The sequence below is a fragment of the Drosophila willistoni genome (assembly GCF_018902025.1).
Source record: "Drosophila willistoni isolate 14030-0811.24 chromosome XR unlocalized genomic scaffold, UCI_dwil_1.1 Seg144, whole genome shotgun sequence".
NCBI classification, from domain to species: domain Eukaryota; kingdom Metazoa; phylum Arthropoda; class Insecta; order Diptera; family Drosophilidae; genus Drosophila; species Drosophila willistoni.
In genome coordinates, this window is record NW_025814057.1 from 1,266,174 (window position 1) to 1,280,776 (window position 14,603).

At 39.4% G+C, this 14,603-nt stretch overlaps 1 protein-coding gene across 2 annotated transcripts; it reads right to left on the bottom strand.

The window, feature by feature from the left end:
- On the bottom strand, positions 1-2,951 carry LOC6638553 (unc-112-related protein). 2 transcript variants are annotated; one of them, XM_047012237.1, is made up of 2 exons: positions 2,814-2,951; positions 1-2,484 (listed from the first exon to the last, which is right to left on the bottom strand). In XM_047012237.1, exon 2 carries the CDS (start codon positions 2,427-2,429, stop codon positions 264-266), a length of 2,166 nt encoding a protein of 721 aa, XP_046868193.1. In that variant the 5' UTR covers positions 2,430-2,484; positions 2,814-2,951; the 3' UTR covers positions 1-263. The 2 variants fall into 2 exon arrangements, with proteins under 2 accessions (XP_046868193.1, XP_002062523.1); XM_002062487.4 differs by having other exon boundaries at positions 1-2,495.
- Between the last annotated feature and the right edge of the window lie 11,652 nt (positions 2,952-14,603).

The following is a 14,603-nucleotide window of genomic DNA, read 5'->3' on the forward strand; positions in this document are numbered from 1 at the left end:
TTGGGTTTAATTATTTTTATTGATACTTAAAAGTTAGTAAGGCATTTTCACCTTTGGCTAGTCAAGATTAACAAGATTAGTTTACACAAAAAAAAAATAATAATAATAATAGTAATAATAAGTAGAGGGGGGGCTAATTGCATTAATGTGGTGAGTCGATTTTTAGGTTAGGGCAGTAGGGTTGCCACTGGTCAACAAATAAGTTAAGTAAATATAGAGAAAGGATCAACAAGTTACAGGATTGGCAGAAGTTGTCGTCCGTCCTAAGACCATCCACCGGTCAATTTGTGGAAAAGTTCATCATTCAATGTCTGATTGTTATCCTTTGAACGCATTGACATGAATATGTAGCCGCCAATAAACTCATGTACCACCTTGCAATCGGCCGAATGGCAAGAAAACACTAAATTCTCGTTCTGAAATTGAATCATCATGCATTTGATATTCCAATTGACATTCCATGCTTTCATGGAATCGTAACGCCAAGTCTTCAAATGATCCCCGCTATGGAGATCCATGCGCATGATGCGATTGTGAGCCACACCGAGGAGTTCCTCCCGCCGATGACCATCAAATTTAATGATAAACAGGGTGACCCCGAAATCGGGCAACGATTGCCAGGCTTGAATGTATTTCATTTTTGATTCAATCGCTGTCAACTCGCGAACATTGGCTTGGGCCTCGAGAATGCGCTGAACCGACTTGTTGGACAATTTGCGAAGCATTTTGGGCGACAGATAGTCCAGTGGATCGACAGAAATCGGATCGATATCGACTGGTATACCGGGCAAAGGTTTTTGAATTTGCAATAGCGAAAGAATCTGATCGATTTCACTCTCATAGGAGCTATCGGCTAGGGAGCGACCCTTCGACGCCAGACGACAGGCGGCCAACCATTTGGCATATTGCAAATCGTTGTCGCATTTTATCCACAACTCACTATTGGACTTGTTGTTGCCCTGTTCGGGATCGACCTCCAACCGTATGGCATACTTGTGCTGGGCCTGATTCACTTCCGTCTTGATCTCACAGCCCAGCAGATTGATCTTTAACGAGGGATTGCCACGATTCAGGCGCGATTCCTCCGCGTTCTTGTAGAGGAGCAAGTGCAGATCCTTATAGGTGAAATAATAGCGTTTGAAGCCCCTCCACGTGAATCTCTGCGGCTTTAGATAGAGCAGATAATCAGCCAATTCCGGAATATGGGTTATATTGGCTGTTTTCCTCAAGTGATCAGAGCCTTCCAAAGTGATCTCTAGCTCCTTGAGGGCTGAATCGATCTCGTCATCGTCGTTCTCTTGACTCGATGTCTCCTCAATGCCCGAATCGATGGTGTCAATGTGATGATAGTGATTCACCTGATATTGCAAGGCAGCAAACATCAGAGACTCCTCCTCGGTGCAGTCGAGTTGTTCATTCAATATGGACCACTTGGCCTGCTCGTACAATTGATTGATTCGCACCTGGTCGTATTTGGGATTCAGATCGAAAAAGGTAAAGTATTTGAAACGTAACAGAAGCGTATCATACTCCCTAATGCCCTGCTCCATGAGGGACAAAGATGAATCCAACCAGCCCACATTCAGGCGGGCTTTCTCCTCCAGCGATTTGGGTCTCAGAAGTCGCTCTCTAACCTCTCTGCTAGGAGTTGCAGGTGAGCACGCCAGATTCTCTTGAAAATCTCCCAGACTCGAAGACGACGAATCGTAGGTGGCATAACCCAAATTGCTAGGCTGCCAGGTGCCGGGCGACGGCGAGGAGGAAGTCAGCGGCGAACGTTGACGTTGACGTTGACTGCGCTGCTCGTGCGGCGACAAAGGAGCACAAAAGAACATGCCTGGTGACGAGGGCTTATCCAAACTTCCAGAACTGCCACCATCCGCTACTCCACCATGATGCTGATGCTGATGATCAGAAGCTGCAATGATGGGCACAAACGAGTTGGTATCCGCTGCCGGTTCCACATTGACGCCACGTTTTTGCTGCTGATGCTCCTGGGCAAAGTTCCTCTTAAGATGGTCCGCTTCCAAGGGTTTGCTCAAAGACAACTCCTCGGGATAACGTATATCCAATTGCTTGCAAAGATTGACCACTGCGCCGAAAGTCTTCAACGAATAGTCCACACGGCAGTCCAAATAGCGCAAATCTGGCAACTGGACGCGCAAAATCTTATGCATCGGAGTGAAATGAAGCAAACTATCCGCCTGGACGCCATACTGATCTAGGGTGAGACGCGTGCGGGTTAACCAAATGTTCCTTGCTGGCCACCACAGAGCATGATCTGACCAATCTTTCGGATTCTCCGGATCGACCAGCTGCAGCATTATGGCACCCAAATGCTGGTCGCCACGCACACGCATTTGCCGCTCCAAGGACAAATCGGTGATGAAAATCCTTAGATTCCATGAATTGTCGCCTACGTGAATCATCTTGATTGGGGGCCCTAAAATGATGTCAGCGAATGGATGGCCTCAATTCCCAAATCTGGCAACGTCCTTGAGACAGAGACAAATCGCACACACACAAACCGAAGGCGGCCGTTAGAGAGACAGAGAGAGAGAGAGAAGGAATGATAAAATTAGTAACGGTCAACGAAATTTAAATTTTTAACAATTTCTTTTTAGTTTTTGGTTTTTTCAATTATGTTTTCTTTTAAATATTTAAAAGCAAGTGGAACCTTCTGTTCGCCTTCTTGGCGTTTCTTTTTTTGTTTGTTTAGTTTTTTTCGTTTTCTTGTTCTCCTCTCAGTTGCAGCAGCATCTGTTCAATTGAATTGTGTTTTTGATTGAAATGGTAATTATTTTGTAACTCACTTCAATGCGGGCGCTTTGTCTATGCTATAATATTCTCTTTTCGGTTGCTAAATTCATTGATTTTGATTGATTTTCACTTGAATTCAATGGAAATTACGGATCGGGAAAACTCATTGAAAAAGAAAGCGGCGCTGCCGACTGCAACTTTGCCGTCGATCAGCTCAGGCAGGCACCCAAGCACAGCAGATAGCGCCAGAGAGCAAGAGAGAGAGACTAAAAATTAGTGCTCTCGACTAGCTGCGTCATCAATGTCGCTAAGAGAAATTTTCCCACTTAATACTGTTACATTGCTGACGTCAAAGCCTAACTCTCAGTCGGAATCATTAAATCTGGCTACCATGGTACCTGTTATCGATGCACCAAGGGGACCAGTGCTGCCACTTTAGCCAAAAAGGCTAAAATTAATCGATCAAGTGAAGCTGGCGCGAAGATTGAAATTCAAATTAAAAATTGTCAAAGAAATATTGTTTACAAAAAATGAAACATTTTACATAGTAAATTTTTTCGATGGTGCTTGTATATATCTGTGTCATCTATAAGTCAAATTTTAATTACATATACCTACATATATATGTTTATGTATATCAAAAAATTTTTGGTTGTTGTTGTAGTGGTTAGCTGAGGTGACCCAAATTCTTTTCAAGTAATCTTTAGTGATAAGCGGAAGTGCATGGTATGTACAAACATACATACATATGTATGTACTAAATTCTACAACAACAAAAATTGAAATATTTCTATGTATGCGAGAGACAGCAAGTAGTGGGAAAAAGGAAAACCTACGACGTAATTAGAACTTTTTCATACCCTTACTGAGGGTATGATAAAATTGATTGTGTTTCCTACTTTTGTTTTTATTGATTAGCATGAGAAGATGCTTAAAGTTAACAAGAACAAATTTGGCCAACAAGACTGTATGTGCCCATTTGTGTGAGTGAGATAGCGATTGTTGCCAATCACTTAATTTTTGTTTTTTAACCCTGTCTGGACTAAACTAATATAAAGAAACTAATAAACATTTGATAGCATCTTGACTTAGATTTCGGTTGCTAATTATCCCTGATTACCCCAAAAAGGTGTTGTCTATGGCCAACATTGGTCCTTAAAGGGTTTAAAATGTTGGCAAGGGTATATCAACTTCGGCACCGTCGAAATTAGCTTCTTTGATATTTTTATGTTTCATTTACAACTTAATTAAGAATGTATTTGCGCAGCAGCGACAAACGACGACGACTACGACGACGACGACGACGACCAACCAACCGACCAATCCACAAAATGAATGGGAAACACAGCGAAAAGTGTTTTAGAACATTACCGGGATATATACTATGTCTGTATATAGTATTCGAATTATGAATTATGAAAATATATGAATGAAATGAATGCTGATTCTGCCCTTCGAAATGACGACGACGTCGTGAACGATGGCAAAGATAGTTGGCGGGGGAAGGGGTGGGCGGTTTACGGAACGAGAGGCAGGCCAAATATACATATACAATATGTATTTGTATATATGTATACATAACCGGAAATGAGTTGAACTTCCGTCTTCAAAGCGACTTTCTGACTCTCTGGATGGCACTGGCCTGCAATATTTTTTATGTGCGACAATAATTTGCACAGTCAGAGAGACAGACGACGACCACGACGACGTCGCCGACGACTGGAAGTGGACGTGGACGTGGTGTCATGCTTACAGTTATTTATTTATATACTTGGTCTATATACAGGTACATATGTACATATGTATGTATGTATATTGTTACATATATACAAATAATTATCAGCGAATCGAGCTGGGACGCGGATTTATGAATTGAACTGAATATGTTTATACACACAAAACGCCAATCGTACGTAATTCTGAGCGAAGATAGAATAACAGGCTAGGCTGTGAGGGCGGGGGCGGGGGCGAGGAGCGAAATCACAGCCATAATTTGGGAATTGTGGAGGGGTGTGGTGGAGTGAATTGACATTATCAAAGGGTTGGCGACTTTTTGTTGCTTCTTTTGATTATTATTATTCAATGATCTTTGCAAGCAATGAAAATATTTGCCGGAATATTCGTGGGAATCATCAATCCTGCTGGCAAAAGAATGTTCAAATTGCAGTTTTACTTAATAAAACAATTCTTTCACACGACGCCACCACAAGCATTCATTTCCGTTTGACAATCTTCCAAAATATTAGGAAATCCATAAAGTAGGCATTTCACAAATGATTAGGGAGCTTTTCTTTACCATCAGAGGGTTACATCTAGTTAGAATTTTCAAAAAATTTATAAATCGATGATACGAAAATGTGTCACGTTCCATTTGATCGATAAAGTGCAAGCGAGAGGGAACTGCAACAACTTGAAGACTTTTCAGCTGATTGTAATCGTTTGGGATTAGTTCTTATATATTATTATTTAAAATAGTTCTACTCGAAAATTGACATTTTTCACTTCATTATACCCTTGCAAAAAGGGTATATTAATTTTGGTCAGAAGTGTGCAACGCATAGAAGGAAGCATCTCCGACCATATGAAGTATATATATTCTTGATCAGCACGACGAGATAAGTTCAAATAGCCATGTCCGTCCGTCCGTCTGGATCAACGCAAACTCCTCCTAGACCGTAAGAGCTGAAATTTTGCATGTAGGCTTGTATATACTGCAGGGGTTGTATATTTTAGATTCAGCCGGATCGGACCACTATATCATATAGCTCCCATACAAACTGCAAAGTCACGAACAGTGAATTTTCTCAATAACTTCATTATTTTCTGAGCTATTGTCGTGAAATTTAATATTAGTGAGTTAATTACACATATAAACGACTGTGCCAAATTTGATCAAGATCGGGTGACTATATCATATAGCTCCCATAGGAACGATCTTTCGAAAACAGTGACTTTTGGGAATAACTTCGTTACTTTTGACGCGATTGCTTTCAAATTAAACATTTGTTAGTTTAATATATCTGTTAATGATTGTGCCAAATTTGATAAGGATCGGGTGACTATATCATATAGCTCCCATAGGAACGATCGGTGGAAAACCGTGACTTTGATCAATATCTTTCCTATGCTAAGATTGTAGGCCGTTCTTTCGGACACATTAGCCTTTTTAGAAAAAAGTTTTTCCATTTTGATGGCTATAGGTAAGGAAAGAGTTACCAAAAATGTTGCAAGGGTATACAAACTTTGACTCGGTCGAAGTTAGCCCCACCCCTCTGGTTTTTCCAATTTTTAAGAATTAAAAACTTTAAAATACTCCTCAAAAGTTTCGTTAATATTTGTCCAAATTCTTGAAATAATCAGTTTTAACCCTTAAACTTCCTAACACCATAACACATCTTTCTTTACTAGATATATAGATATATGTATGCATAGTTAATCCACATCTTTCTTTAGTAGAAATATTAGAGACCCTTGAAGTGCTGACCCATTGATGACTTTTGGAAACATTGTGGAGATATCTCAACTGTTGAAATTAAGGCTTATTGCATAATTCAAATGTATCTTGTGTTGGAGAGACGAGAATTGCAGTTCTCAAAGCTTTATTCTTAGGTTAAACTTGTTGAATACAATCTTCCCATCTTCAACCACCTCCACCTCGACCCGCGGGCCAGTCCAGTCAAAAATTAATAAATATATGTACTTCAATTGGTGTGTGAGTTCAAATGGAAAAACGCGAGAGAAAAACCAAAAAGAGGGAACGAAGAAAACAAAAACAAAACTAACCCCGGTGAAAGTGAGTGACTGCACTTTTCTTCTTTATTTTTTTTCACATGGGCCGCCACATCGCCGCTATATGTGCACACACACACACACACACATACATATACATATACATATATATAAAAATGTTTATCAAAGTTATGTGAATATGTGTAAGCCCGCATCTGGGACTGGGACTGGGACTGGCTATGGTTATGGGCCTGGGTCCGGGGGCGAGCTCTCTGTCAGTCTTCAATTTTCGTTTACAAAAGTTTTCAATTTCTGAAATAAAAGATATGGTAAAATGAAAATGAAATTCATAACGCACCAAACCGTTGTACATACATATAATTAGCCAATTATCTAAACTGTGACGAATGGCAGAGACATACGATATATCCATATACATATACATATATATATATACATATATGCATGTAGATACATAAGTAAATATAGTCATAAATTATGGGAATGATAAAATTGGCTAGGGGAAAGACAGCGACAGGCTTTTACTTACCCCCAGCATGAGCTGAGTGACTTCAGCTCTAGCTTCCACATTGATTGATTCAATATGGGCCTTTATAGGAATTCTATTTCGTAACTCGCAAACCAGATTTTGCCGTTTGCCATGTCCCGTGCCTTTAATGAAAGACTCTACAAGCAATCTCAAAATCTGATCCTCATTATAGTACAGAGCACTTGAATCTTTTATTCGTTTCTCAGCCATACATACATATATAGTGCTTCGATTCGGCTAATTGTCGAACTTGACCTGGTAATGTGAAACCTAGTATTAAGTTTCACTCCAATAGGCTTCAAATTAAGGAAGCCTTTTTACATATAGACATAATCGGATCGGAAAGAATCTTTGTTGGTAAAACTAAGCAAAAAGTGTATAGTGGAAACTGTCATTATATCCTTCCAAAGGCAAAACTTATCTTTTTGAAGGCTTGTATTACACTATGCAACAAAATGAAGGGTATTAAAATCAAACCGCACCGGACCTTTTTTTTCTGAAAGTACAAGTATTGAATAGCAAAACCCTATTTGGGTTTTTCAAAGTTAGCTCGTTTTTTTTTTTATAGCGAGCTGAAATTTTTCATTTTGGGGGTATTTTTTAGTTTGTCGTATGAGGTAAATATGACTTATATATCGATTTCTTCTTCATGCATTCGACCTAAATCATCCTAATTTATTGTAGAAATGTTGTTAATGGTTAAATAAATTATTTTATAAATGTTATATAACCCAAAATGACTTTTTCAGCTACAGTTCTAGAAAAAAATACAATTAAGCCCTTTTTTAGAGTAGTTATGGAAGTATTTTTAATTTATAACTAGTTTTTTGTGAGAATAATAACACTGTGATAGTCGAAAAAAAAGACATGGCAAGTTTTTCAAGTTATCACGATGGTTTCATACAAAATTTTTTCCGGAAGTTTTTCATAATTGCCAGTTGCCATTTTTTCGAAAAGGATGTTTTTTTCATTTGCTTCTAACTTCTAAAATATTAATTTTTTTACAAACTTTCTTCAGCAACGTTTCTTAGAATTAAAAGAGCTACAAATGTTGGGAAGATATCTAGCCTCTAAGTCCGTCCGTTCCCGAGCTTTGGGACAAAATGTAAAAAAACGAATCTTGACCCAATTTTTTTTATGTTTTCTTTCTCGCATTTTGCTAATATTGAAAATTTTCCATTTGAATCTGGATCCTAATGTGAGAATTTACTATGCTCAATGGCAGCAGAAGAAACACCAGACCTATCTAATTTACGATTTATAATATAACTATTTAATCAAATTGAATTTTTATGCGGTTTGATTTTTGGTGTTGCACAGTGTTATGGATTGAAATATGAAATCCCACAAGGTTTCAACAATTTTTACAATTAAGGCTTGAATTTGGATATTTTCCGTAAACTTTCATCTGACCATCTATAATTCAAAATTATTTTGCTTTAAAATCAAACGCAAAGTGATTCAAAGCCTTGTGAAATTTACCTAAGCTTTCTTTTGCGTCAAATGATCAAACATACATATGTATGTAAATGAGGCAAAGTTTTTTGTTATATCCTTTTTTGTTTTGCTCCTTTTCGTGTGCTTGTTCAAGCATGTTCTCGTTTCTTTTGGGCATTATTCCTGCAGATGTGGCAATTGCTTTCTACTTTTTTTCCTCCTTGTTGTTGTCGTCATAAACGGGGTGTATTCCCGGCACCTTTTTATTCACAAACAATAAGCAGCCCTTCGATAGGGAACCTTCAGGGACAACAACAAAAGTAACAACAACAGCAACAACAACAATAGCAACAAGACAACTAATTAAATTTTCTATGGTAAGGGAATGCGCTTTTGTCGTCCCTCCGGCAGACTTATTAAGTTGCCATTAAAAGAAAAAAAGAGATTCCGATTGGGGGAATGGCAATGGGCACCGCATAAAAGTAAACGGAACCGAGTTAAGGCGAACTGAAGAAGAATTGTGGCTGCTACTGCTGCTGCTGAGGGTGAGACCAGGTAGTGGTAGTAGTCGCAGTAGTTCAGTAGTACGTAGACCAAGACGAAGGCCAGGTAGTCAGTCGACAATCTATTCATATTCATAAGCACATTTTCACCGCCATCAATAGCTCGTAAAAAGGTGAAATGTGTGTGAAAATTGGGCTGATGAGGGGCGAACTCAAACTCGATCCCAGATCCCAGATCCCCAGATCCCGTTGCCCATTGCCATTGCCGTTCGTTCAGGGTGGCTGCCTGCCTGCCTACTCCCCTCCCTCCCTTCTGCCTAAACAAACAACACACACGTGTTCTTCTTGCTGGCGGCTCTTTTTTTGCCTGTTGCCAGGCTAAACAAATTTTCAAAGCTTCTACAAGAAACAAAAACGAAAACGAACAGCAAATGAAATGAGATCACTGGAAAGCTGAGACTTTGTCTCTAAGATTCAGTACCATTATCCATCCATAGGCAGGGGTAGGCAGCACACATCTACATATACATACATACACATATATATAAGTACACACATAAAGATATATACATACTAGATACATCAAAGCCAATCGTTTCTGAACTTTATCAAAAAGTTCCTGTAATAGTGATCGAGTCTAGAGTCAAGAAGGCATTCTATATTGATGAACAATTTACAGGATATCAAAGAAGATTTCTAGAAATATAGGACGAAACTATTTTGACCATCAATCTTTACCTTTTAGCGGGTTCGATGGCGAAAGAACCGTCCAGGTCTATCATCATTAGCCCAATCTTTAGAGTTTGCAATGCTAAAACTAGTTTCGAAGTACAACTGAATTACAACCATTCTGTATTCCTCATATATTTCTAGATTTCTTTCTTTCCATCTTTTTCAAATATTGGCAAGTGATTTTTATTAGACGAACTTTTTGCGATATATAATTTTTGTTTTTGACGAAAATTCAGTTGCTTCGACTTTCGAGTTTTAATCAACGTGGGAAATCTCTCTTGGTTGGAGTTGCCGGCCAAAATTGTGAGGCCAAGTGAAGGCCAAACTGCAATACTACAAATACCTATTCGTAAGCCAAACGGAAATGGTTCAAAAGACTTTAAAGAAAGTGCAACGCCAGCTATGGTTTTTTTTTTCTGTCTGTCTGTTGCTGTTTGTTGGTTTTGTGTGTTTGTTGCTTGTATCTTTTCTCTCTGCATATCTGTATCTCCATCTCTATCTGTATCTGTATCTGTATCTGAATGAGTATCTCGTATCTCGTTCAGTGCGTGAGCTGCCTGCCTGCCTGCATGTGCGAAGCTTTATGGGCCGCCGCTGCTGCCGACAGTCAGTCCAACGCATTCCGATGCGTATCCGGGATTGTGAAATGTTTTCTTTTACCAGAGAGGGAGACAGAGACAGACAGAGAGAGAGAGGGGGAAAGAGAGACGGTGAAAGAACGATGAAGATGGTGCGTGTATTGGGGGGGGGACAGAGAGGTCCACACATTTCTCTGCGTCTGCAGGCTGTCTGCCTCTTCTTTCTTTCTTTAACCACTTTGGCCCCACTTGTGCTGCATTTTAAAACTTATCAGATATAAATACTTATACATTGCACATACTTTGCCCATATTTTCTAGGTATGCATGTTGATATATGTATACAGTTAGCAGCTATTTCATTTTTAGCAAAACAATTGCATACTTTTCTGCTCGATGTAGACCTAAAATCAAGAAAACCATAATTTTTGGACAATTTTCTCAAAGAGAACTGCTTAAAACTGATAATTGCGGTTTACATTTTGTTTAACATGATATAAAACAAATAATAAAGAATTTTGCAAAGTCCTAGAAATGCAAACTAACAAAAAATTGACGCTAAAAAAAGTGGTTTTGGGCTTAAAATTTGTAACAACTTTACATGGAAAACCAAATTCCATGACAAAAACTAAACAAAATATTATAGATTAACTGCAAATTCCAACAATTTATTAACAATAAATTCGTTACATTAATTTTACATTTTTTTAGGCATTTGTAAATCGAAAAATAAATGATAATTTTGATTGTAAAACAAAAATGGATTTCTGGTAAAGGTACAAATTAAAATTGTCTTAAAATAAATTGGAAATATTTGAGTTTTTTCCTCTCATTTGTTGAATGAATTTTTCTATTTTAGAAATAACAATTTTCACTCCCTCTTAAGCCTCTCTCTCTGTCTTTCTCCCTCTCTCTCCTTCTCTCTCTCTCTCTCTCTCTCTGTATTGCTTAATTTGCTAAGTTGCCTATCTATCAAGTGGTTCCTTCCTTTGCCCGGAAATTCTTTTAAGACACATGGAAAACAGCTGCAGCGACTTTTTTTGCTTGTATTCGATTCGTTCGTTGGTTAGCTGTCTGGTTTTGGGGTGCCTTTTAGAAAGTCGTCACCCAAAAATCTAAATCCAAAACCAAATTGGCAGTATCGGCCCCACATCACTGGTGCTCGATGTGCCTGAATCCCAGCGTAGGCGCCGATATCAACCCCCCTGAGGCTCTCCCCAAAGACCACCCAGAAATTTAACCAACCCAGCAAGGACCTCTTTACGCTCCATATTTACATGCCTTGCACCATTACAATACTACTTTATTGATAAAGTGAAGCGTACATGTCTAATTGGGTTGTATGTTGCCGTATATGTGTGTGCTGTTGTGTGTGGGTAATACTTCTGTGTGGTTTCATTTTTGTGGGTTAAAAATTACAGTCCAAGTTGTGTGGGTGACTCGTATAGTAGTTCTATCACGACTTTTCTCGTCTTAGTATGTCATGTGCGAGTAGACATCTGCGTGGCGCTGGGACAGTTGATGTGTAGATTGCAGTCCAGTCTTGTTTCTGTGAGCTCCCGTTTTCTCTACCTCCCATGTGCTTTCCAATAACTCCCGAATCTGACCACATCCTCTTTGTCTTGTGAATGTTTTGAAATATCGTGTTTGTTGCGTGATTATATAGCCTCGTGAGAGAACCAGTAAAAGTAGATTTTCATCGTGCAGGTCATCATAGCGTAGACCGGAGGAAATCATGGCTACGGTGATCTCGAGTATAAATTACACACTTATACACAAGTATTAAGACCCATAGACTCTCCAAAGCCCGAACCGATAATAATCCGAGCATTCTCTCCTATCTGACTCTCCATTTCTATCCTCTCTCATACATTGGCGTCTCAATAGGTTCTTATAGACATAGGGTCATCATCTCTCCAGAAATCTTAAAATATATAAGTAAATGTAGAAACAAAGAGTACACAGATTTCTGGACACAACTGCCTCACATCGATTAGCCCGAAGTTTTTGTATAGGTGTCTCCCACAAAAATTGAAGTAATTTATGCTCACGAGACACGACACCAGTGAGGACATCTCACACAAACACACATACTACACATCACAATCAGACTCTGATACACACAATAAAAAAAACAAAAGTGAAGCCTCATGAGCTTTACAACTACTCTTGCCGATCGCCTGAAAGTTAGCGTATCGCATATGCTCATAATGAATATCGTATGACTACATATCTGCTGTACATATATTTTACAAGACAAGATATATAAGAATTGACGATAAAACTGCTTGTCTCTCGTCTGAGTCCTGTGTTCTCCATACTCATCTCCCTCTGTCTCAGCCATACACCTGTTCAAAATCTTATTATCTTCAGTCTCGTCATAGCGCAATTAGTCTAAAGCATTCTAGTATCTACATCGAAGATCATCTCGTTAGGCAAGACTAGAAGTGGCCCAATTCTGGAATATAGTGAGGCCATCAAGCGTGAATTCGTTATTTTTTATATTATTCCTATCTCATTTCTTGGTGTTAATTCTCTATAGACACAAAAAATCATATCCACTGCCCAAAAAAGATTCTTTCCAACCACGTAATGGAAACACCTTCACCGAATCAAAACAACACTCATCGGAAACACGGTTACTTAGTCGATAAGATCAGATCATTCTATAGTAGAGTCAAAATGCTAAGGAAACAGATCACTAATTTGAGGAAAAAACAAAAGAACCAACAAAGTATCTATTGCAAAGGGGGCAAAATTAGACGTAAAGTTCAAATCTAAGAAGGAGAACTTTCTCTTAAGCACACGGACAAATACGAAAAGAATGAGCAAAAGCATTTGACGAGGCTACATAGCTCATATTTCCTTCAAGCTATACATATAGAGTATTGAGAGATAACTCTGCATATCAGTGCACTCCCAGGATGCTCTGGTTCATTCTATTATACCTTCACTATATTTACCCGACCTACTCCACATAATATGCCACTGCTCCTATACCTTACAAACCACTACATTCAATATAATAGGAACAATAAAAGAATTAGGCGAGCTCGACATTAGGAGGAGTATCGCAATGAGAAAGTAAGTCCAAATATTTTCCACACTGACTCTCAAAACTCAAAATCATTCCCTATCCTGGTTCAGATTATGATCTATATGTAGACAGTGTAGACTGACAAGAACTGTACTCCTAATCACTTACTGCACAAAATTGGTAGTATCTATTATTAAGGTATGCTAGTGATCAGGACTCTGGTTAAAGTCCTAGGTCGCCTCATAATCGTCTCTCACTAGAGTTAAGACAGTGCTGAATAACTATGGGGAGCGGGACGTAGTGATAGGACAGCGAGGAGAGGGTAGAGGCAGACATGAGGGAGTATAGGCAGCAGCGGAGGCAGCTTACTGTCAAGTTGAACAAGACAACGACAGAAGACTACTCGTCAGTCACATAACTGTGTGAACCACACATCATAAATAACATATTTAAACATTATATACTATCAGTGTCTCTCGCTCTGTTCTTTCTTCTCTCTAGCTGCTCGCTGTTCGGATTTCTGATTGTCGTGACGGTCGAGTGGGGTCGTCTGCTCCGTCGTGTGTCTCTGCCCGTAAATTGATAGTCGCTCTCTGCTTCTCATGGTTTCTGGTTTAATTGTCGTCGTCGCGCACTCCTATAGCTCCACCTGGTCTCCTCTCGCTCCTCTCTCTCTGTCTATGCCACAAACAACTTTCATCGCATTTTCTCTTACGATATATTATAACAATCATTGAAGATTTAGCATCATGTGTGTGTAAGATGGAACGTTCCTGCTCGGTCGTGATGCTCGCTGCTTCCCGCGGCTTCTGTTCGTTGAGTAAAGCGTGTTCGTTAGACGGTCATCGTCATTTTGCATATCGTCCGGATGTGGCGCTCCAAGTGGCACTGCTCTCTGACTGCTTGGATGTGCAGCGAGGTGTGCATACGGTGCGAGTGGGTTGGGCACAAAAAGCATTTGTCACGCACCTGTGTCTCAGCTGGTTCTTACCTCTCTAGCCCGTATTACGCAGGAGCTCCAGGACTCACCTAGCTTACATAGTACCAGCCCTATATCGATATCATAATATCAACGTCTAGCTAACATCATGTTTGCTGTCATACCAACTCACCAGCCTACTTCAATCGTGCTAGTGTTGCGCATGCTGAGCGTGAGCTTGGTGCTTTTCTTGTTTCTTAAGGTGCTGATCTTCCTCGTAACCAGCTCGAACAAATTATCTTTACCAACTACACAACCTATATACACACACCGCCAATAACACATATTTTAATAGTAAC